The sequence below is a fragment of the Phyllopteryx taeniolatus genome, chromosome 22 (assembly GCF_024500385.1).
Source record: "Phyllopteryx taeniolatus isolate TA_2022b chromosome 22, UOR_Ptae_1.2, whole genome shotgun sequence".
In the NCBI taxonomy this organism is placed as follows: Eukaryota; Metazoa; Chordata; class Actinopteri; order Syngnathiformes; family Syngnathidae; genus Phyllopteryx; species Phyllopteryx taeniolatus.
Window position 1 is genome coordinate 945,244 of NC_084523.1, and position 25,033 is coordinate 970,276.

Genomic DNA, 25,033 nt, shown 5'->3' on the forward strand with positions numbered 1-25,033 from the left:
CTCGTCCTTAAACCGCTCCATACTGATGTTCATTTGTGATTTGAGCTCCTTTTGTAAATTAATGTTTTGTCGCAATCATACATGTACTAATTGTTATACTGCAAATCTCTGGTTACTACCCAGGCATAACGGCCGGTCGGGCGGGGCCATCTATGATGTGTTGTGATTGGATGACACAGACGCTTTTCTTCTACTTGAATACGCAAACACTGAAGTTATTTAATCTTCGCCACCCAGTAGTCACTTTGCTGCTTGTTGAACCAAAACCAATTTTAACACTTCCTTTCACTTCAAATTTACTAGACGCACAAACATCTTTAAAATCACCATGCATATTTTTTTGTAATTTTAGCATGAATCCCTCACTTACCACTAAACATGCAAAATACACCAAGAATGACTTCAAACACAGTAATGCAGTTACTATACACCGTAGTTTGTGTACTGTATTTTTGTATTGCATTTGCAAAACTAGATAGTTATTGTGTGCATTATAGGAGCGCCCACAGGATTTTGTCCTACACCACGTGGCGATAATCCAGTTGAGTTGCAAGCCCAATGTACCTCCCACCAACGGGACGAAATTAGGAATTTGTATTATTATTATTTTAATGAAAATACAAGCACACAGGTGTCACTGCTAATGTTTTATTACGCCACATTGAGAGACCAAATTGACCTCTTTAGTTTGGGTTTTAATTCAACATACGGGCTGCTTGTGTTCAACACCATACCCACCACCAAAACAGGTTTTCCTGACAATAGTCTCAGAGCCCACAAAGTTTGACTGTCCACCAATTGTGCTTCACAGGTAAGGTGCTACAGACATTGTGATCATGTTGTACTCTGGTCAATGAATCAGAAATCCCATTTCACATTATTTCATATATGTACTCACAACTGTTCTTTAAATCGGCAGACTTTTGGGTGAAAAAGGTACTGGTATGCTGGCTGACCTAATGTGTCAACAGTTTGGTACAAAATCAAGAGACCACACAGAGCTCAGTCCTGGTAAAGCAAAAAGCCAGAAAATGTACTATACTTCCAGGTGCTTCCATAAATGGCACCACGATGCAATCTCAGCCAAACCTGATCTCCTTGGAACAGGGGCAAGATAGCGTGGTTGCTGGCTGTCTCATGATCCGGTGCGCCATCATTGGCGTACGCGGACACCATGACCTCTTCATTGCACATGAGGTTGATGTAAAGTGGCACATTAATTGCGAGCTTAAGGATGTGGAACATGAAAACATACATTCCGTTAATAGGACAGGTGAAGCGGCCAATGTGGGTGTCAAACATCTCTCCGAGGTTGCTGTGCAGCTGATCAAAAACAATGGGCTGGTCTAGGTTGCCTGGGGCAAAGTTGACGGTGCGAGAGGCCGTGAATGCAACTTTCAGCGGCTGGGAGAGAGGGTAGAGTTGCATGGGAAGTAGGGAGGTGTGATGGTGGCCATGAGGACTGTGCGGGACGTCTATGATGGAGGCGGGAAGGGAATCCCCGTGTCCTGAGTCCACCATTGTGAATTCTTCCACACGGTCTGGGCTGCTCACCTGTGAGCACTCACGCCAGGCTGATGCAGAGTAAACGGAAAAAGAAAATTGCAGTTGCATCAGTGAAAATATGGCTGTCTACATTGTATTTAAGGGGCTCAATCCTATTCTTTTTACCTACCACTACCTTAGCTTCCCAAAGTCACAGCAGAGAGGTAGTAGGATAATTTTCCATATAATTTGACCAATAACAGTAAACAGATCTTCCTTTTGAAAATCAATTTTCCTGAGTTTTTGAATTATTGGCAGTTGCTCTTAGGGCATTGAATCGTTCGCTACTGTTCTGGTTGTCTTCGAAGATGTTTCCCCTCTCTTTTGAGCAGGCTACATCAGTTCATGCAACACGTCTTTGTTAGGACAGACTAGCCTGAGTTGGAGGCAGACCCCAAAACCAATGATGGTATCATTATTTTGTAATGCAAAAAGGACCGTCATTAGGATGCCTGGCAGAGAGGCCATTGCCTGTCCACAAGAGTCGTTGGGTGGAAACTCCCTCATTAATATTCCATTAATTGTAAGTGCTAGTGAAGTTGCTCACTCAAAGAGGCCATTTTTTTATGTTATTAGTTGGAGGGACTTTCAGACTGATTCTTGGATTTGTTCCTTTTTGGCATTCAAAGTTTGAAAATTGCTTTTTAATATTTTTTTTTTTCTTCAAAACAATTATGCCCTTTTGATGGACGACAACTGCCAAACATTCAAATGAATAAAAATGGAGTAATATTTTGTTTTAGTTAGAAATAGCCTCTGAAAACACATACTTATATACATATACTGTATTATAATTTAAAGTGTCATTCCAAATGAGTTTGCTGTACTGCCAAAGACATTTTACTTGCCATGCCGTGCTCCACCCAAAGGTTGAACTTGGCACAGAGTGCAAGGAAGTAAGATTGCAAGACTGTACGATTGAGGGGGGTTGGGGGGGGGGAAATGGGTCTGTGACCCACCCAGCAGTTGAAAGTCACAGACTTAGATTTTGCTAATTTTGTAAGCATGGCATTCCCTTGCCCATGGCTTACCAATTGATTTTGGTGGGTGGTCCTTTTATACATGGTAAAAAATCTATTTTACTGAGAATGTCGCATTGTGTCCTTACCGCTGAAATGATGCCGTCCTCCACACCCACATACATTTTGGGATCCAGAGTCCTGTGAACATAAAGGCTATATAACGTTTCTTGGACATTGGACTCTATGCATGTAGCACTTCTGCATTCAGTGTAAAGCGGCATGTCAACGCATAGTGGCTGCAAGGGAAATGTGTGTAAACAAAACAAAAACAACCACATAACGAACCCTAAATACAATGTGGCCAATACAAAAAAAAAAAAAATTTGACAGCCATTTTAAGTTGTGTGTCAGATGCAGTTGTAAGTAACTGGAAATAAAAGCTGAAATGTTAATTAGTTTCATATTCACCTATTAGTATCAAACCCAAATTTATTCAGTATACACATACCCTTTGACATTTAGCATACCACATTAGCTTAGAGAATTACTTACTTTTGGAGCACATAGGAGATGCCCGTAGTTCTTAGGATGAGTGTGGAAAATGCTTGGCCCACCTGCCAAACAGAAATCAGTATCAAAACGTGTTTCATGCTTAAAATGTTCGCTAGAATATGATTAAACCAGGCTTGCAGTCCATGCATTTTACAGCAGTCGATATAACTCAACCTTTGGCCGTATAAATCATTTCACCACTTGCAAACTTTGGTTTGTGTGGCATAATGTATAGACATTATGAAACGACAACTACAAAGTTGGGTTATTTTAATTAAGTTTCTTATTGAGAAATAAAGTTTCTTGGGCCCCCTCCCCCCAAAAAAAATGCATTATTCATTTGAGCCACACCTTTGGTCAAATGAATAACTATTTGGGTAAAATTGACCCAAGTGGCAGTCAGTCCCTTTTTGACCAAGTGACGGTTAAAATTAACCCAAATTGAAGCATACCCAGTGTTTGGGAGTCATCTTCTGGGGGCAAAAACTCAGGTGGTGTTTGGGTGCTGGAGTTGGTGTACCTGGGCTCTACCTTGACACCCCCGTTGAAGACCTAAAATAAAAAATACATGGGCCTCCAAATTATCGTAATATTGCATATAGAATGTGTAGCAAATGCACAAGCTGTAATATATTGCATATATTCACCTTGGTTGGTGCTCAATGGCTACATGCAGGTTGCAGCAATGGTATACTTTAATATAGACACTGTAAGTCTATTCTTGATAAGCTTTCATGTTATAGCTGCTCTAAGCTTTTAATGATTGAAAATGTCACAAATTCTGTGTGATTCGTGTTGTATGGTCAGAGGCTGCATTTGACCAAACAACGAAACCTTCGACTTCTTAAAATGTGACGTTTAGGTCAATTTGGATTGCTGTGTAATTCCGGAAGACGGGAAAGTTATAAAAGGTCTTTTGTAACAGACCACATAGGTTCACATTGGCTTAAAAAATAAAAACTGTCAACAGGTACGCTATTTGTGTATTTGTACTTCCTGAAATCGACAAACCATTTAAATTAATATCAACATCAAACAATTAAATCGTGAAATTCTTAAAGAATGATCTATTGATGACCATGCATTTAATCGTTATTTGTTTTTGTAAGAAAAGGGATTTCGCTCTAGAAGAGGAAGTAGCATTGCACATTGGAAAAGCTGACGACTAAGCTACTGTATAACCACACATTCTTGATAGCCACAAAAGCCAAGAAAGAATAAGACTTACCGATGGGATATCATGAAATTGCACAGAGTTGACGGTTTGCCTTGCGGGCGGTGTGGAAAATGTATGCTTGGGAGGGGTGGTAATGGAGATGTTTGGTGCCATCCCATTACAGGGGGAATTTTTTTGCGATCCAGCTACCAGTATCTGAGGAACACAAAAGGTTGCGTACGTGTCAAACAATAACAGACGTTCACGTCTCAGCTTCTTGACAATTAGGAAATTAATATACATATTAGGAGTGGGGTTTATGAAAAAGGAAATTGCATTGTTGACTTTCACGTTACAATATTGATAGTAACATCTGATGTCAGACACCTAAAGTATATGCATCTATATGATACCAAGCTAAACTGACCTTAACCTTTTAAATGGTATTTGAATTTACCATCTCCCTGACGGCACAATCAACGCCATATTAAACTATTAAATATTTGAAAACAGAATACTGGTTTTTAAACGCATAGCTGCCCTGCTACTAGCCACTTTTTTTTTTTTTTTTTAAATTTACTTTGTTTTAATACATTTCTCTAACCTGGCATAATCTTTTCGGATTGACAACTTCCAATTGACTATTATTGGTCCTGATTTCAATGGCAAATATATGAGCAATGCATTTATAACAAGCTTTGCATAAACATGCAGTTTTATTTTGCCATTGGTTGAAAATGTTAAACAAAAAACATGCGATTGTATCACTTATGTATACTTAACGTGCAAGTACTCTAATAAAAGTTTTCCTTTTGCGTCGGCGTATATTTGTTAATGAGTAATCACTGCATCATATCTTAAATTACTCTGCATTTCCCACCCTCCAATACATATATGGACTTCAAACTGACAGCAATTGGAGACTCTGGGGCACGAAACAATGGTGAAGAAAATTTCTTCTGTTCAGCCAAATGCAGAGGCTCCTGTAGAAGAACAAAAGCAACTTGAGCTATAAATGGGTACCCTAAAAACCTCTCATATTATTGCGCAGAATCTTACATTTGAGGAAATCTCCTGCCCATAGGTTTTTAGGCACTGATCCCCATTTGTCAGACTGATTTTGGACTCCAGAAGCCTGGTAGGCAATGGGGTAGACTGTGAATGGAAAATTCTGTGATCAATACTTTACCATGACATACAGTGGATATAGTGTCTATGAACCCCTTTTAAGATGTCAGGTTTTGTGATGTTTAAAAAAATAATAATAAATAAAAATAAAAAAAACTCGATTTGCGCTTAGGGTCAGTATCACGCTAAAAGTTCCTCTTCATCTTGAGCTTTCTAGCAGAAGTCTGAAGGTTTGGTGCCAACACTGACTGGTATTTGGAACTGTTCTTAATTCCCCACACTTTGACTAAGGCCCCAGTTTCAGCTGACGGAAAATGGCCCCAAAGCATGATGCTACCACCAGCATGCTTCACTGTAGGTACAGTGTTCTTTTGATGAGCAGCGCTCAGTTGTACAGGTCATAGGTCACATTAATAGTTGAAAATGTTTTGATCAGATTTTTTGCTCTCTTTTTTTTTTTTTTTTTTTCAATCACAAAATCCTGGCATTTGAACTGGGGTGTGTACACTTTATTTCCACTGTATGTGATAGTTACAGCTAAATGACTGCTCACGTGCATTTCTTTTGGCAGCGCATCACTTGAGTTTTTTAAAGCTGTGGGTTGGGAGAAAGAACACAGTATGAAGTATTTTGGGTGAATAGTTTTCTCAAACCAACATATGAAGCAATCCTTTGTGTAGAACTGTGATTTGCATTTCAGTGCATTCTGGATTATCACACATATAGTATGTTGTAAATAAATAGTATGTTACAGCAGGTGTTTAATAAACAGGTGAAAAAAAGAAAAAAAAAAACTCAGTCTGACAAAATCCATTCCGTGATATTTCTCAACTAAGTTATTACGATTTGAAGAGAAGGGGGGGGAAGATACAACTGTTGCCATGATAAAAGAAAATATCTGCAGTTTTAAGTAAGGGAAGCCAAATTTAAAGATCTGGACTTTTTTTTTTTTTTTTTTTAATATAAACGGCAACTTCAATCTTAAATCGTTTTTTTTTATTCATTTATTTATTTATTTTTAAATACCTCTAATTCATGAATCCCTGTCAATTAGGAGGGGCTCAATATACAGTATATTTTAAAGAAATTCTGCAATAATATTTATGTACGATAAAGTATGACAACATTTTTGCAGTGATTGCAGGTACTCAAATTTATTCAGTCAAAAATTATACTTGACGGTAGAATATGGCACAGCACCAATTTTCGTACAGCTAAAATGAACACAAAGAACTAGAATAAACTTAATCTACTCACCCTTCGAAGACACCTGAACAACACTTAAGAGCGAACAATAAGGTGAATTAATAAAGTGATACTGTACCCTAGTGATATTTTATAGGTATGACTGGAATTAGTAAAAGCTGCATTTCTTTCAGCAAGCATTATAATGCAATGATGTATTAAACCTGTCTTGTAGTTGTCAATTTAAAGTTTTTTCTTTGGCACGTCAGCAACACAGTAGCATATTCAGCATTCATTCTAAAGTGGAGAGAATTGCAATTTCTAGTGGTTCAACATTACCCAGAGGAGATGACAAGTCAGATGGCTCCCTTTTAAATTTGGACAGTCCGTTTTCTGAAGAGGACTCACAATCTAGAAGAGAATCCTGGATACCAATGTAAAATCTTTAAATATTTAAAACAAAAGCAGTAATCTCAATAGGAGGTTTAGAAGAAGACTATCTTTTGTGTCAACTTCCTAGTACACGGTTACAAGTCTTCAAGTGCTACATTCCACCTGCATGAAACTGAAAGAGCCATGGATCTTGGTCATGAGGTCCTCCAAGTGTTTTTTCCTCATTATGGGGTCTTTGGGTAAGGTTGGAGAGTTGAGTTTCATTTCGGGTAAACCCTTGTGAACATCCTGCCAAGAATCACATTCATAATATTCAAGAATTTTGGGATTTTTTAAATAAGCAATTTTTGTACTCACGATCTTGGCATTTTGCTCTCTTTTAGCTTTTCTCTCCTTTCCCTGAAATGAATTTAAAAAAAAAAAATTAATAAAAGAAAACAAAAAAATAAAAAAACATTCAAAGCTTCAAAAATTTGTGTCCTTAGTTCCCAAACACATTGAGTGTTACTAAAAGCAAAGGTGACTTTTTAACACAGTGGCAAGTAAACCTGTCCTTGTCCCAGCTTTTGGAAATGTGCTGCAGGCATCAAATTTAAAATCAATGAATACTTGCAACAACAACAAAAAAAAGTTTATCAGTTTGACCATTAAATATCTTGCCTTTGTAGCGTATTCAATATAGGTTGAAAATCATTGTACTTTTTTTTTTTTTTTTTACATTTTACATAACATCCCAACATCATTGGAATTGGGGTTTTTAAATACGGCGTCACCACATAACACTCAAAAATTTGTTACGAGCACGAGGGGAGTTAACTAAAGAGGAAAATAAATTAAAAGAATCTGTACAAATGGGAAAATATTCTGTACATCATTCTGTAGCGTGAGACAAACAGTTGAGGTGAGGAGTGAAAAACAATCGCCGAACAAATCTAAATCACACTCTGTATATCATGTATATATATATATATATATATATATATTTAAAAAAATAAAGATCTTTAACACATTCACTGCCATCGACAGGTTTAGAAGTCAAATATCCATGTTAACTGGGAAGGACTGCAGTGAATGAGTTAAGCAAAAGAACGTTAAGCCCTGGCACTAGTTTACCTGTCCACTATCAGCCGATTTGCTCTTGCTGGTATCAGGGGCTTTGGGCATTAACGTTGCAGCTCCTTTCCAGGGTTTGTGGACTGCAGCCTGAAGTGAAATGCCTTCATCCGAGAACTCCATATCCCAGCAGTCAGGTGGTTCATCCGCTCTCATAACTTCCTTTTTAATTTTGAGCAAGAAAAGTCTCAATGGCAGACGTAAAATGTAAAATGAACAGTCAGAAGTCGGGATGCACCGATACCAGTATATGTGCCGATACTATACATCTGCACTCATACTTGAAAAACACGCTCCAATACTATAACACCAACACCTCATCAGCCTGACACATACTGTTTTTACCTTTCGAGTATGTGGAGACACTTTAATGTAAACACAGATGATAAACACTGTTATCCAACTCCAAATTATGCTCTGCAAAATAGACAACTCCGCCTGGGGCAGCTGCTGGATTGTGGTGTAGTTAAAACGCAGGTAACATTGAGGTAAGTCAACATATTCCCCTCTTATTTATCCTTCGTCTCTTATTTTTACAGAAGTGACCCCGAGTATTCAGACTGAGACAACATGACTGGAATGTCTTGTGTTCCACACAACAATTAAGTGAAATGTGTAGGAAAACATGAAGTTGGATATTAAAAGGCCAGTAATAAGTTGTTACAATAATAATAAAAAAAGGTTTGAGGTTTCTAAACTAGTTATCCATTTTTTGTGTGCATGTATACTGCTATTTGTAATACGATGAGGCGATTATACATTTATAGTGTTTCACAAACCATATCTACAGAATGGCCCACGACAAAAATGAGTTTGACACCCCTGTATGTTAAGAGTGATCTATTAAAAAGTTGCCACTTCATACACTATGCGACTAGAACATTTGCATCATTTCCTGTTCCCCCCCCCACCCCTTAGTCAGCGGTTGACCAGTGCACCAGAACAGATTACATAGTTTACATTACATTACACAGTGTGGAACTTGAATCACGCCTCTTAAAAAGTTGCTTAAAAAAACAAGTGGAATGTGACCTTACCTCCTCAGAAACTTCAGGGTGCGTCAACTTTGACATGGCTATCAAAAGACAAAAGAAGCAAACATTTACAGATGTTAACAAGTCATCTTTTGAACACTGGCTTTTATCACAATGTTACAAACTTCTGAACAGCTTTATCTACCAAGCGGTCAGGGAAGTACCTCACCTGTCTAATAATAGTACTGTTTTTAACATCTATACATTTTTAGAGATCTTCTACTTTAACCTCTCTGCCCTGCAGTTCACTTCCAGAGAAAGGTGTTCGATTCTCTACATCTAGTACATGACTGTAGAATTGACTGATTCTTGTATCAAAACTTGGAATTGGGTGGATCTGGAGCCTATAAAAGAGCAGTAATACCTCCCTACCTTGTGAAATCTTTTATAACATTCATACACAGTATATAGTTGCAGAAACAATAGTGGCTATAAAAAAAAAAAAGTTACTTCGATTTAGTGAAAAAGGAAATCTAAATAGCAAATTCCTTAATTAGCTTACCATCATTATTTGTAATCTGTTTTCCATTGTTGTCCTGTTGAAGGTCATCAATATCAATATGTACTCTTATTCCATTTAAGATCCTCCTTTATAATTAGCCTATGAATTTGTCTTAATGAAACAACCATGGACACAGCAAACAGTGGCTGTAAACACAATTACTGCTGTACTTGCTTGAACTTACCTAGAGTCGTTTTGGATGGAAGACAAGAGAAGTACTTGCAGTTCAATAATTTCGTAAGCTCCTCTTTCAGCTTTTTAACTGAAAAAACAAACAAGACAATTGTGTTTTTTTGGGGGGCAGAATATTACCCAAGCTGATAAATCAAACAGGAATAGAGCCAGGGAGCTAACAGTTGAATATGCAATGTATGTAATGTATTTATGCAAGCACATATATACACACACACACACACACACACACACACACTTAAACAAATACACATAGGTATAAACCATCAAAGCACACACACGAACATTATTTTGTTGTGAGTTTGAAAATATGGCAACTTTTCATGCAGATTTAGTAACTATAAAAACGATTTTATTTTTTTAAATCTAGTGGGCGCTGTCATATTTATCAAACAGGTGGTGACCGGATAACCACCAGCGCGACAGCATACCTTTGAATTGTGAAACAAACACTATCGCACCAGAGTCATGCCAGGCCATAAATGCTCCGATACGTACATGTTGATCCCGCCACTGGTTTTTCGTTTCCCTCCAGAAGGTCAAAGTAGATCACAGCCGCTTCCTCCATCCTCTGCTCTAAGCTTAAACACAGTCAAGACACATGCATACAGGTTTTAGTGACAGGTAGCAGTTTATTAGCAACCCCAATTCCACTGAAGTTGGGGTTACAGTATGTGTAAAACATAAATAAAAACAATACAATGATTTGCAAATCCTTTTCAACCTATCTTCAATTGAATACACTACACAGACAAGTTGTTTAATGTTCAAACTTATTAACCTTATTCTTTTTTTCCAAATATTCTGTCATTTGAATTTGATGCCATTCCACAAGAGAACAGGTTAATTTGAAACAGGTGAGTGTAATGATTGGGTATAAAAAGGAGCATCCCCGAAAGGGTCATTTGTTCACAAAAAAAGATGGGGCGAGGTTCACCACTTTGTGAACAACTGCGTAAGCAAAAAGTCCAGTTTAAGAACGTTTCTCAATGTACTGTTGCAAGGAATTTGGTGATCTCATCATCTACGGTCCATATCATCATCAAAAGATTCAGAGTATCTGGAGAACTCTCTGCATGTAACCGGCAAAGCCAAAAACCAACATTGAATGCTTGTCACATTCGATCCCTCATGTGGCACTGCATTAAAAGACCGGCATCATTGTGTAAAAGGTATTGCCACATGGCCTCAGAAACGCTTCAGAAAATCAGTCAGTTAACACAATTCATCGCTACATCTACAAATTCAAGTTAAAACACTGCCATGCAAAGCAAAAGCCATTAATCAGCAACACCCACAAACACTGCTTTTCTGGGCCTGAGTTTATCTGAGACAGACTGACACAAAGTTGAAAAGTGTGCTGTGGTCTGAGTCTACTTTTCATATGGTTTTTAGAAATCATGGCTGCAGTGTCCAGTCTTGATTGTTATCAGTACAAAGTTCAAAAGCCTGCATCTGTGATGGAATGGGGGTGCGTTAGTGCCCATGGGATGGGTAACTTGCACATCTAGCAAGGCACAGCATTAACGTTGAAAGGTGCATACAGGTTTTGGAGAAACATATGCTGCCATCCAAGCAACGTCTTTTTCATGGACGCGCCTGCTTATTTCAGCAAGAAAATGCCAAGCCACATTTTGCACACGTTACAACATCGGGGCTTCGCAGCAAAAAGGTGAGTACGAGATTGGCCTGCTAGCAGTCGAGAACTGTCTCCCATTGAAAATGTGCGGCGCAAAATACGACGATGGAAACCACAGACTGCTGAGCAACTGAAGTTGTACGTAAAGCAAGATTTGGAAAGAATTCCACTTGCAAAGCTTCAACAATTAGTATCCTCAGTTCCCAAACAGTGTTGGGAAAAGTTGATGTAACACAATGGTACGCTGTGTTCCAGGTTTTTGGGAATGTCTTGCAGGCATCAAATTCAAAATGAATTAACATTTGGGGAAAAAAAAAAAAATTTAATCACATTGAACATTACAGCAAATATGTAATAAACATGTACATGTATAGTGTGACCGTTATTGAAGATCAAAACGTGGTGGGGTAGGATCAAAATAACTTCAAGTACATGTTAAGTTGGCAACCTAATTTATTGTCAGTATACATATTTTAATCCCAAGGACAAATTGAATTTTCCCAATAGTGTATATTTTATGTTGCATGAACTAAACAAAAGGACCAATTTACTCATGCATGCAAGGAAGATGACAGTGAGAAAACATTTGTGTAGTGTTTAATTACATCCCTCATCTTTCTCCCTGCTATGAGCTAGAGACGACTATTCGCTATTGCAGTTTCTGAAGTAAAGCAGACTGTACAAAGTAGTAAATTGTTCTGTTGAATCCAGTAGATCCAATTGTAAATCACCTCAGTCGGTCATCCTCCCGCGCTCCAAGCAACGTGGCCAGCTGGCTCAGGCTGTTCAGACGCTGTGCCGTTAGGTAGGGTGCCTGATTGCGTCCGCTTAGGAGGTCTTTCTTGACCTGGGCTTGTTGTATGCTGGCAAGGAGGTGTTGGACTTGGAGCACCATGCTTAGCCGTCTCCTTTCCGCTTCCATCATTTCCAGTTGCTCCCTCTTGACTGCCTTCTTCTGTGACCTCAGCAGCTGCCAAGTAAAAGACATTGGCAATTAACAACCACTCACTACTTAACTTGAAATTGCAATTCCTATCCAACCCCACCATTTCCAGAAATCAGTACAACTCGACATTTGCGCATGTTCTCTGGCCACAGATTCACAGTGTGAATCACTGTGCAACACCACACATTGTTAAATCATGAACACACTGACGCATTTGACATACACATTCAAAATAAAAGTGACCTGTTGTACATCTGATCTACTGTACATCTTTTAAAACACGCACCCATTTTCTTACAAAAGGAGCACAAAGGATATTTTCTGTTCAGTATTTCACAGGCCACCTAATGTATAATTCACTACTAAATGCTTAAATTGAATAACGGAATTTTCATCCAGGAGGCAGAGAAATCAAAAGTAAGACAGATGAACATCCATACTGAGAATACGATAAAGCCAGACTCCACCACAATCATCTGGCAAAATTAGCTAAAGAAGTGGTGAAGTACCAGTTTCCACTACAAAGTGATCTCAACTATCATCTCACAAATTGCAATGTCGTTTTGTAAGTAAGGGGCAAGTGTTATTCTTCTACCAGGCCCAAGCACATGCCAGTTTGCGCCGACATTTAATAAAGAGGGCATATAACAGGTTCTAGTTTTGTTCGGCGGACTGGAATTAAATATATGTGCAAGTAAAAACACAGCAAAAATCCCAGGGGGCGACAGCTGGATGTGCACTCAGATGGCTTCGGCACACCTCTTAGTGCATTCTACTTGTAGTTTCACTGTTCTACCACCAGGTTTTGTGTGGACGCATGGTCAGAGCTGAGAGTACATTTACACGCGCCCCCGCGCATAAATTCAACTTGATAAATCACTGCTCATACGCACGCTTTACGCACACTTCTGGGCGTATGCACGCTTGATAAATGAGGGCCCTGGATTTAGCTCTTTGAAGTCAAACAGAATCTATCAGACATGAGGATAAGCATCGGTAGCAACAAAGTAACAGCAACCAGCTATGAAACCCTTACGTTTTGAGTCAAATTTTCCAGCGTTTTATGGAGCTCCTGGGCAAATTCCAAGTTATGCACCACCTGCTCATATTTATCAGCAGCAGCCTACAAACAAAAACAACATAGTCATGGTAACCTGACTTAATTTGATGTAATATGGAAAACCTGGACTCACCTTTTGGTCTTTATTAAGAGTCTCACCCAAGTCCAAGCGTCTCTTATAATGTTCCAGTTTCAGCTATGGCAAGCAAGACAAAAATCCAGCTGTCTCGTCTACCACACACCCCAATATGCTTTTAGACTCTTCCACATTTTGGTGTTCCTACCTTCTTTTTCTCCAAGTTGCGAACCTTGTGTTTGAGGCAGATAAGTCCCTCTTCAATATAGGTTTCATATCCATAATATGCAGTGGGGAATTCAAGGCTCGGCAGGGCATCCGGGTTGGCAGGAGAGTCTCCCTTCGGACTCGCAACAATCACAGCGCCTTCCAGTCTGTCCTTTCTCTCCTCTGACTGTTCGAGAGTGACACCCACCATTGGGGAAGGAGGACGCTGCACCATTGCTAGGCTCCACAACTAGAAGGGTAAATATTTAAATTAATAAAAATGCAAATTTTAAGAAAACACTTTTCTTGATACTTAAGGTTGAAAAATCCATTGGAATCTCCAAAGCCGAACAAAATCTACCGTAGGTTAGAAAGGTTACATATTTGAAACCTTTACTACATTCACAGGCAATGTTTTAAGTAATATTTTAACGTTCGTAACATTAAATCCAAAAAGTCTGGGCAATTTGTTTTGGAAGGCTTCCATAGTATAAAGCGCATCACTGCTGACAACCTCACAATAACATGGCCACAAATAGCAAGGAGCTAGTTTGCAAAGGAGGCACAATTTCATAAGGCATTTGAAATTGGTTCAGGGTTTTAGAATCAGCCAAGGCCAAAAGTTCTGTCGACGCCAAAGGCAAACCCATTTCACTAGGAAAAAGGCAACATTAACAGAACGAATCATTTTCAAATTGTGTTCTGTATGACAAAGACCCTGTTGGAAGGCAATCAGAGTCAATTACATTGCATTTATTTAATATCAAATATTTTGCTGAAATTGCCAACACCTCACCTATACAAATGTACATGTCATAAGGTTGTTTCTTGGTTTAGGGCACAGACTGTTAAGGTTGTGATGTCTGTCTAATCACATTAAAAAAAAGGTGGTCCCACAGGGTTCAACTTTAGGACCACTTATTTTATATCCAAATAACATATGTGCTCTATCAAATCACTCCCAGTATCATATGAATGCTGCTGATACAGTTTTGTACTCCTATGCTCTTTGTCGAAGCTTCTGTTTCAAATTTAGTCAGATTTTGTTTCCTTGCCACATGCTCTCATTGACTCCAAATATTTATTGAATGGTACTAAAACTAAAGCAAATGCGGAAGCACGGTGTGCGACTGGTTAGCACATCTGCCAATTTTGCTTGAACCTGCATACACAGAAAGTTTCAGTTTCACTGAACAGATTTTTTTTCCATCATAGAGATTTTCTTTTTAATCACATTTAAAGACAACGTTGATACCTTTCCATTATAAAAAAAAAAAAAAAAAGTGATAACGAGAAATGTTAAACAGTGAATTGCTCACAAACAGACAAACTACAAAGTCGACATTAATAATTCCCACCACCTCATTTACCGTGCAAGAAATGCCTACTTTAATTAAATACAGATCGTATAGTTCACTGATTCTCAACTGGTGGGTCGGGACACGGCGCTATTTTGGGTGGGTCGTGGACAGGTACTCAAAAATTAAAGGGGGTTTTCATTTCAGGTTACAGACAGCATAAGAATACATTTTCACGTGGTACAAGGCGGCACCCTCAGTGTCATATTTACTGTTTTCAATTGTATTGTTTTATATCTATACTTTAGAAGTGTTTTCTTACACATATATACTGTAATAACAACTAATACTGCATTAACATAGGTAAGGGATAAATTATAGTGTTCCGACTTATGGTTACGTCGCCGCCAGCAGTGAGATATTTATCGTGTATCAAGTCGGACTTGCCTCTTCTTTGGAAAATAATTTAACAGGTATGCTTCAGAAACACCAGCGTAATGTAATATATATATATATATATATATATATATATATGTATTTTTTTATATGCAGTAACAGGAAGCTAGTTTCTGTCCTGAGCGCTTCCATAGGCAAGGAACATTTAAAACACTGATTTAGAGTTCAATGTAGATATTTTTGCTCTCCATGGGAATCTAAAAGTTGACTTTATAAAGGTTTTGTCTCTTTGTACATGACTAAATGTCATAAAGCTACATTGGCTCTATAGCATGTAGATGTTTTTGCTCCCCACATGAATCAAAAAGTTGACTTTAGGAAGGTTTTCTGTTTTTGTACAGGACAAAATTACATGTTTTTACACATGTGATAGCCTATCCACATTTAGGATGGCATTCACCATGTGGGTGACTTACTGATCTCTAGATGGAGTTTTAAAAAAATAATAATAATAAAATAAAATTTAAAAAACAGGTTACCAGTAATAAACAAAAAATATTACTCCCGTAAAGTGGCTTCCTGCCTACTTTAAAAAAAAAAAAAAAAAACTTAGTAAAACAATACTGCCGAAATGGGCTTCCATAGAAACTTAACTTAATTGGGTCTTATAACATCTAAAAATAAAAAATGCCACTGATGATTTTAGACCATAATTCAGACTGTTAAAACTGTTATGGTTCGGTCTGCACTCTGCATCCTTTATTCCCTAAAATAAAACCTTAATGTTGCAATGCTCACTTTTCATTTCAAATAAGGTGCCCCTTGAAAGGCACTTCGAATATGTAAGCATGTGTAGCTATATTTAAAAATATGATAACACATGTTTCCAGAGGCTATTTTTTGCACAATAACTGCAAAATTGAGCCACGACTTGGCGACAACACACCTGATAGTGGAACCTAAGTGCCTATGACGCCATTTAAATAAAACTGAAACGAACTATTGCATCACCACCAATCAACCGGGTGTAAACTTAACACTGCTAATTCGAACCACACTTCATTTAATTGAACACTACGGGAACTCCCATTAGAGGAAGACTACGTCGTGGCGTCCCAAAAATTAAAATAAAACAACTAACCTTCTTAGCTTTGGGTGCTAATTCCAATGTGGAATTTCCCACCAAAAGTCACCAGCAGCACTCCTAGTCGACGTGACCTGAGAAGGTGAGTGAATTTGCAGAGGGCGCCTCCCGCCTCTGCTTTTGCTTTATATGCATCGGTGCTCTCCGTGTGGAGTACTTCCGGTCCGCGGCTTCCTCTTACCTGCTGACAGCTAAAACCTTGACGACGAGGTGGAGTCAATGAATGATGATAGTGCTGAAAATTAAATTTTTTATTTATTTTTTTACACCAGCTGCCGCCTAAAAAAAACAATACAAAAGAAAAAAATACTTGGCTCTCCAAGCGCCACCATTATGACCAACATTAAAATACAGTAGCATTATGGGCCCAGGTGTTCATCCAAAATGAGGCAGCAGTTTTAGTCCCAAAAACATATATCTCATATGATTGTAACCCAGTGTTACATTGTGCACAGGGGGGGAAAACAATGTAATCATTCAATCAAAACATAATTCACATTGTATTGTACTTAAAAGTTAAATACAACTGAATTGTACTAAAAAATTTACTGGATTAAAACAAAATAATAATAATAACAATGCTATTAAGTGATTCTCAAAATGTGGTAGTACCACACTTTCGCTGTAGATTCAATAGCAACTATATCATCATCATCACCCACCCATTTTCTGAGCCGCTTATCCTCACGAGGGTCGCGGGAATCATCATTATCATCATCATAACAAAAAAACAAAAAAATGTAGGTAATTTTCATCAATTTTCCTTACCAGTTATCCCATTCAGGGTCACAGGGAGCTGGAACCCATCCCAGCTGATTAGACTGGTTGCCAGTGAATACCACAGCAGGACATGAATAGCCAATCAGAGAGTGTAGTGATAGGAGACGTGACCGAATAGTCCATCAATCATTTGCACAGGCATATGTACAGACATGAGAGGTAGGTCGTCAAGCCAAAAAAGGGCACCCATCGCCAAGAATATTCGTTCTATTAAAAAAAAAACAGTAGTCTATATTTAACTTGTGTATTCATTTCTGTTAACAATCAACACTGTAAAACAACTTAACAAAGGAGGTGAATGGAAGGTATACTAGATATTAAGTCTAAACACCTCTGTTCAAATGTCAGGTTTTCGTCGTGCGGGTTACGTTCCAGACCCGCCCACGATAGTTAAAAAATTCGCAATGTAGAAATACCTATAGAAATATGATTTTTTTTTTTTTAACCTGAAATTTTTTTAGGGTCTTCAAACACACTTTTAAAACAATACACACACATTTAAACACAAAATATATTGAGAGAATCCAAGCGCAATGGATAGAAAAAGGGAGGAAGGGTACAGATACAGTACAAAAAATAAGGTGTTTGCATCCCAGAGAGACTACGTGTACTGTCAATTGCCTTAAGTGGTTGAAAACAGAAAAAAAAAGATTAAGTAAGTAAAAAAAATAAAATAAAATAAAAAGGAATTCCTCAATAATAAAAATCACCGTAAAGCGTGAACCGCAATATAGTGGGGGTTTACTGTATACAAAAATGAGAACATGATCGATCATTTTAAAACGTTTTTCCACTATTACTTAACCTATAACCTGTCCAACATAGAATGTGGATTGTCATTGTCTTGATGAAATACAGCAAGGACGTCCCAATAACAACATTGCTTGGATGGCAGCATATGTTGCTCCCTCCAAAACCTGTATGTACCTTTCAGCATTCATGGTGCCTTCACAGATGTGCAACTTACCCATGCCATGGGCACTAACCTACACCATCCCATCACAGATACTGGCTTTTGGACTTTTCCCCCCATCCTAGAATTGGAGCTTCTTAACCTTCCTGATAGGCTAATGACAGAGGACCCAACATTTAAAAAGAACCTGTGGAAAGTGTCACCGTGGAGACACAACTTCTGATCTGTGTCTGAACCACAATTGTTCCATTCACAATTATGTCAGTTTCTCATTTTGACTTCATACACTGGTACTCTTTTATATATTTACACCCTCTCGTTGTAAATGTATTTAGTTGCTTGACTATTGGAGATCAATACAAAGCCCTTCTGCAAATGTATTTTTGTCTACGGAGTGATTTATTTAATGACATCTGTTCAAGATAGTGCAGTCGATAATCAGAAAATGTACACAAAACTGTATTCTATGATGTTTAATTTTTTCGGACTCAGTAAGGCCTATATATACTGTATATGCTTTTTCAAATGTGATATTCACATTTTAACTTACAAAATTATAGAGAATATTGCGATTTTGCAGATGTCTGATAAGCTAATTGTGGATAGGAAGAATATTAATGGATATCTGAAATGTTCTTTTGACCAGGCAAAACTGAATTAAAGCTTTTGAAAGCTTTTTTTTGTTGATGCTAATTGCATGCATGGTTGGTTGGATGGACGGCCGTTCAACAGCCAACATCAAAGGACTAACGGTGTTTTACTTGACACTTATTCTGACAAGAGGACAAACAGAAACATATCCACTGGAAGTTACCATGAAATAAAACTTGCATTCTATGCATTAAAAGACTTAGAGAGTACCCAAGTACTTTTGCCCACTTTTTAGTGAGGCTTTCAGTCTCATTCCAGTTGCAGATGATGATGGTGAAGATGCTGATCCCGATTTAAGGTGGACAAAAATGTCATTAACACTGTCCAGTGGACCCATGAGAGAATCTTTTCCGTTTTGATGCTTTACAGTGTTGTTCTTTTTCCTCCGTGTCAGAGTCCAGGATTATGATACTTCCTACGGTAACTGGCTTGTTGGTATCAATCTTCTCATTATTCAGTTCAACATAATTTTCATCCTCTGACGAAGCAAGTATTTGTACTTTATTGGAAACCACTAAATCATCAGTTAGACGGTTGGCTTTGGGTTGGACGTTCATAAAGTTAGCACATTTTTGCATACGCCCCACCTTTTTTGGTTTGCTGCTTTTGGGCCAACGCCGATCTCCACTTTCAGAATCGTCATCCTCGGAATACGGTGGCGCTGAACACTTCAGCAAACGTTCGGACACGGTCAAATAGTTGTGCGCCGACCCAGTCGGGTAATCGCAACTGTCTTCGGTATCGCAGCTGTCTTCAATCTCATTGTCCAGCAATCTCTCTTTTTGAAATGTGTATTGCTGCTTGTCAGCCATATCCCACTCCGTTGTTTGCGTTAAACCCAAATCCGCTTCAAAATGCTCCTGAAGATTTATTTTAGATGAGTCATAAGCCTCGAAACATGAAGCAGCAAGGCCCGATGATGATTCTGAAGCTGTCACTGGTCCACCTCGCTCTTTACTCTCTTTTGACGGATCTTCCTCCTCATCTGAAATTATTTCTGTCTGTACTTCAGTTAAATCTTGTCTGCAGACTTTATTTTTCAACAGTGACAGCTTTCTCTTGGGTTCAGTTGGCGGAGGAAGCTCCAATGTTGGAGGACTGGTTTCATCGTCACTTATGTCTTCATACTGAGGATTTTCTAAATATGCTTGGAACCTGTTCTTTTGCTCTCTTAAAGTAAATACTGCTGGCTCTTTTAAATCTCTGTCATCATCTGAAATGTCTTCATATCGTGGATCCTTTAAAAATTGCGCAAGGGACAGTTCCTCCTTCTTATCTTTAGGTACAGGGCTCAATGCTTTCTCCTGTAATGTCTTCAAATTTGGTGCTGCATAATCTGCAGTACCATGAAAATGTTTTACTTCATTATTTGACGCAACAGTGTCAATACAATTTGACTTGGTATGTGCAACTTGGAAAAGTTCTGGTTTACTGCTCACACCGACGCAAACAGGCTTATTATTAATTTTTGATGAGTCGTTTTGGTCGGTTCCTCCTTGATGCTTTGAGCAAGTGGTAGCAACGTCCATCATAATTTGCCGATATTCTGAGGGAGTAAAGAGATTGATGTTATTTATCTTTGCCCCAATACTTACAAAGTCTCTCTGTAAATGAAAAATGAAGCTGTATAATTCCTCCAATCAATTTTACGATTGAACAATGGCACTAATGTACTGCTAATGACAGATGTCGCATTATCCTACGAAAAAACTATCGTTATTCAAAGGCTAGGTAAACTAATACCTGTACTCATTAAACCCATTACACTTTTGTCTTTATACAATCGTGATATCAGTAAAGACATGCAATAGTTCCAGCACTTTCACAAATTCATACATATTCACTCATATCTCAGAAATAACACCATTTACTTTGGTGTCTGCTGTTGTCTGCTGTCTGTTACAACCTTGTGATGGATAACAACTGCCAATAATTCAAATTCTCGTATCAGTAAAATTAATTGATTCTCATTAGTGGGCCATGTCTTTACCGTTATTGATCACATTATAAATCACCATGAAGTGTTTTTTTTTTTTTTTTTGGTATTGTTTGCTATCTTTCTCATCTTTTGACAATGAGAGAAAATGTTGGTTTTGTAATAAACTAATAAACAGAGATACTTGGTGGAAACATGATTTTCTAGAGACTAAGTACCTGATGAAAGATTTTCTGATGCTGAATCAGTGAAATCATCTTTGGATTTGGGACGTATCCCATCAGCCTTTCCTGTGTTCCCATTCAAGCATTTGGCTTTTCCAGCGGCAGCAGTGAACTGCTCAGCAACGATTTGATTGGAACAGGGGTCTCTGTTATTTGTCCAAAAGGACGGACCCTTGTGGATAGTTGTAGAGCCATAAAGAATGTTCTTTTGAGTCCTAAAGTATGCGAGCCTGTCTGCAATCAGGGTTTGTATTTGATCATCTGTTGGTGGTTCCATTTCTCCAGTTGGCAAAACCCTACATGTTGATGCCTGACGAGAAGACACCTGTTGCCCACAAACAGCTGAATGAGCGCCGCCTGCGCAGTCTAGGTTTTGTGCTTTGTTTTGTCCAAAATTCAAAGTAGTTGGTGAACTACTCATTGGCAAAGCTAAATGGCATTGTGCATTGGACAAATGGGGATTAGGATTAGAATTGGCACGCAACTTCTCCGACGAAGATGTGGCCTTGAAGAGCGATTTGAAACCTGCAGTGATCTGGGAGGGTATTTGTAGTCCATGAGATCTGTGGGTGAGAACGAGTTCCATGTTTTCATCGCTTGCAGCCTTCTCCTGTTGACTGTGGGTTCCAGGATTTTGAGAGCGAAATGGATGGTCTACGATAGGCTTCCCAGAATATTGATTTGCTTCATTGTGGTTTTGCATTCCATTTTCAGAGCTGATCATTGAATCAAAGATGTCCTGATTGTTCTGAGTTGAAATAGGGGGGTGGGGACTGCTATGCTGCTGGCATGCAGGATAGGCTTTTCCTTGATTGTCTACACATCCAGATGGCATTGCAAGGAAAGCAGACTATGTGATGACTTCAGTGAAATATCTAGGAAAAAAAGAGAGAAACTGAGATTAGCAGTTGTTATCCATCAGCAGTTGTTATCCATCGAAGGTTATAATTCTTTCTAAGAAAAAAATATTCTAGAGTAATATTTTTCAAACTTTGAATGCCAAAATGTCGATACCGTTGGATGTCCGAAATGAAGTTTCATGATTTGCAACATGTTTTCTGAAGATGTTAATTACATTTTTGGATATGCCATAATTTTGAGAGCAAAACAAACAGGGGTCCTTAGTTTACAACAGTCCTGACATAGGATGTATCGAGGTTACGAACATTGCGCAATGAAATAGTCTATGCAGCGGAGAAAGAATACATCATCATGTGGCAAAAGAAGGCATGCTCAGTTACTACTGTACTTAGTTTTAGTTGTGGCTTGTGCGTGCGAATAAATGTTAACAACAAGGAGCAAGGCAGGCCGGCGTGCCATTTCAAGACGTAATCCTATTGGTCGACGTCAGGTGATACAGTATGTCAGAGGGTTCTCCTTCATATTGTCACACTACATGGAAGACATCCCCCCCCAAAAATGCGACATCCTTTTCCAGATCCACAGAGTTCAATATGACTTCCGTCCACCCTTTGCAACTATAGGAGCTTCAACTCTTCTGGGAAAGCTGCCCACAAGGTTTTGGGGATTTTCTGACCATTCTTCCAGAAGCGCATCTGTGAGATCACACACTGATGTTGGACGAGAACGCCTGGCTCTCAATCTCCGCTCTAATTCATCCCAAAGGTGTTCTATCGGGTTGAGGTCAGGACTCTGTGCAGGTCAGTCAAGTTCATCCACACCAGACTCTGTCATCCGTGTCTATGCCCCTTGCTTTGTGCACTGGTGCACAGTCATGTTGGAAGAGGAAGGGGCCAGCTCCAAAGTGTTCCCACAAAGTTGGGAGCCTGGAATTGTCCAATACCTATGGTGCTGAAGCATTCAGAGTTCCTTCCACTGGAACTAAGGGGCCAAGCCCAGCTCCTGAAAAACAACCCCAACACCATGACCCCCCGCCACCAAACATTACACTTGGCACAATGCAATCAGGCAAATATCATTTTTCTGGCAACCGCCAAACCAAGACTCGTCCATCAGACTGCCAGTTGGAGAGGGAGAAGCGTGCTTCCAAAGAACACGTCTCCACTGCTCTAGAGTCCAGCGGGGGGCGTCCTTTACACCACTGCATCCAACGCTTTGCAATGCACTTGGTGATGTATGGCTTGGATGCAGCTGCTCGGCCACGGAAACCCAATCCATGAAGCTCTCTGCCCGCTGTTCTTGAGCTAATCTGAAGTTTACGTGGCCTACCACTTCGTGGCTGGATTTTGGCTTCCACGTTCTTATAATACAGCTGACAGTCGACTGTGGAATATTTAGGAGCAAGGAAATTTCACGAGTGGACTTGTTGCACAGGTGGCATCCTATCACAGTTCCACGCTGGAGTTCACTGAGCTCCTGAGAGCGACCCATTCTTTCACAAATGTTTGTAAAAACAGTGCATTCCTAGGTGCTTGATTTTATACACCTCTGGCCACGGAAACGATTTGAACACCTAATTGGGATTATTTGAACGGGTGAATACTTTTGGCAATATAGTGCATATCGTATCATAAACTGTGCATATCGTATCATAAACTGTCCAAAAAATACATAGAGGGAAAAAGAAAAATGTGTGCACGTCACAAGTATGTTATCCTGTATTTTTTTCCACATCACAATATGTAGTATATTATATATCACAATGTAATTATTATTTTTTTCTTCCAATATTGTGCAGCTTGTACAAATTCCAGTTACGCCGCCGCCGTAGGAACGGAACGCCATTATATACCAAGTGTATCTGTGTCATCCATATGGACATGAGCGGCTGAAGAAAATACCTGAAGGGAAATTTATTGATTTTCAAAAGTATGTTTTTTTTTTTTATATAACTTTATTGGCGGTCCGATATTTACAGTACTACGTCAAATGACACGCGACAAGGCTAAAAATAAACGAGCTTTTGGATTCAACTATACATTTGTACATTATATTACTTAACTAAAAGGAGGCTGTCAGATTATTTTGTGTTGGGAAAAAAAAAATAATCTACTTAATATTCATTTTTGTTTTCAAATTATGCTGATTTTTGTTACCCCGAGATTTGCTTATTTTTTTTCACGCAATGACTGGAATGAATTCATTTGAAATAATTAAGCTAAACATTATATGTAGTTTATTTCTGCATTTAGCAAGCTTTCTAATAATACCCTTTGAAAATAGGATAAAGATTAAGAAACTTATTCAAGTTTGAAACTGGGTCACACACATTCATCTTGCAAATAAATGTAACTTAAAAAAAAAAATGTTTACGCGCATACTAACATGCAGCCTTGCATACGTAGGAAGTCCGTTGACATGTGTTCCGGGTTTGGTCACGTGACGCTCCGCACGTATCGCATTCACAAACGTCGTGATTTATGAGCGCGTATCAAGTCCTTTCTAACGCCGTTAGTCAAATTGCAAACGGTCAAACGAATACGTCGCCTACGCATAAATTCACGGTCGGAATTGAACGGAAACTGGACGTAGCGCCACGAACGCCACAATCTGGCTTACCAGCTGGCTTTAAAAAGTTTTCTCCAAGGTTCAGCTAAACCCAAGTAAAATCATCTTCTTATCTTACTCCAGTGGCCCTCCAATTTACTCGATTGTTCACGTTCGGGAATCCAAACCAGGAAGTTTCGTAAATTGCGGTGACGCGAGCTATAATAAATAAATAAGCTTCCCTCGCTGATATTCTCTTGAACGATTAAACGAAGTGCAACCGATTTTTGTCTCAAATTGTTATTCGCCCCAAGCTAAACAAGCAGGCAGTCCGAAAATGTGTGGCTGGTAACCTCTTCATTTTCTTTTTGTTTAGTTGCAGCACCGCCCCCCCTTCTTATTATAAATTCACTACAAAACTTCCTGTGTCCTAGTGCGCATGACCTATCCAAGTCCCAATTTGGCGACGACTTCATTAGTACTACATTAATTACACAAAGAATATAATCGCAGCGGCAAAGTATGAAGGCGACATAAGGGGATTGCAATGGTTTGCGTATTTTATAAAACAATATCAATGTTATTTGGTCATA

General features: G+C 38.8%; 2 protein-coding genes across 4 annotated transcripts; both read right to left on the minus strand.

Moving 5' to 3' along the window:
* Nucleotides 1-634: 634 nt before the first annotated feature.
* On the minus strand, nucleotides 635-16,699 carry caprin2 (caprin family member 2). The gene is made up of 20 exons (XM_061762436.1): nucleotides 16,526-16,699; nucleotides 13,692-13,940; nucleotides 13,541-13,603; nucleotides 13,384-13,470; nucleotides 12,133-12,371; nucleotides 10,261-10,343; nucleotides 9,755-9,832; nucleotides 9,072-9,109; nucleotides 8,035-8,196; nucleotides 7,279-7,320; nucleotides 7,084-7,209; nucleotides 6,868-6,952; nucleotides 5,897-5,937; nucleotides 5,275-5,370; nucleotides 5,127-5,198; nucleotides 4,288-4,431; nucleotides 3,512-3,611; nucleotides 3,060-3,121; nucleotides 2,654-2,705; nucleotides 635-1,574 (listed from the first exon to the last, which is right to left on the minus strand). Exons 2-20 carry the CDS (start codon nucleotides 13,923-13,925, stop codon nucleotides 1,003-1,005), a joined length of 2,376 nt encoding a protein of 791 aa, XP_061618420.1. The 5' UTR covers nucleotides 13,926-13,940; nucleotides 16,526-16,699; the 3' UTR covers nucleotides 635-1,002.
* Nucleotides 16,700-16,792: 93 nt separating this feature from the next.
* Nucleotides 16,793-24,955, minus strand: LOC133471926 (uncharacterized). 3 transcript variants are annotated; one of them, XM_061762072.1, is made up of 3 exons: nucleotides 24,794-24,955; nucleotides 21,027-21,907; nucleotides 16,793-20,418 (listed from the first exon to the last, which is right to left on the minus strand). In XM_061762072.1, the coding sequence occupies exons 2-3, from the start codon at nucleotides 21,865-21,867 to the stop codon at nucleotides 19,187-19,189; spliced, it is 2,073 nt and encodes a 690-aa protein (XP_061618056.1). In that variant the 5' UTR covers nucleotides 21,868-21,907; nucleotides 24,794-24,955; the 3' UTR covers nucleotides 16,793-19,186. The 3 variants fall into 3 exon arrangements, with proteins under 3 accessions (XP_061618056.1, XP_061618054.1, XP_061618055.1); XM_061762070.1 differs by having other exon boundaries at nucleotides 24,513-24,955; XM_061762071.1 differs by having other exon boundaries at nucleotides 24,279-24,955.
* Nucleotides 24,956-25,033: the final 78 nt, after the last annotated feature.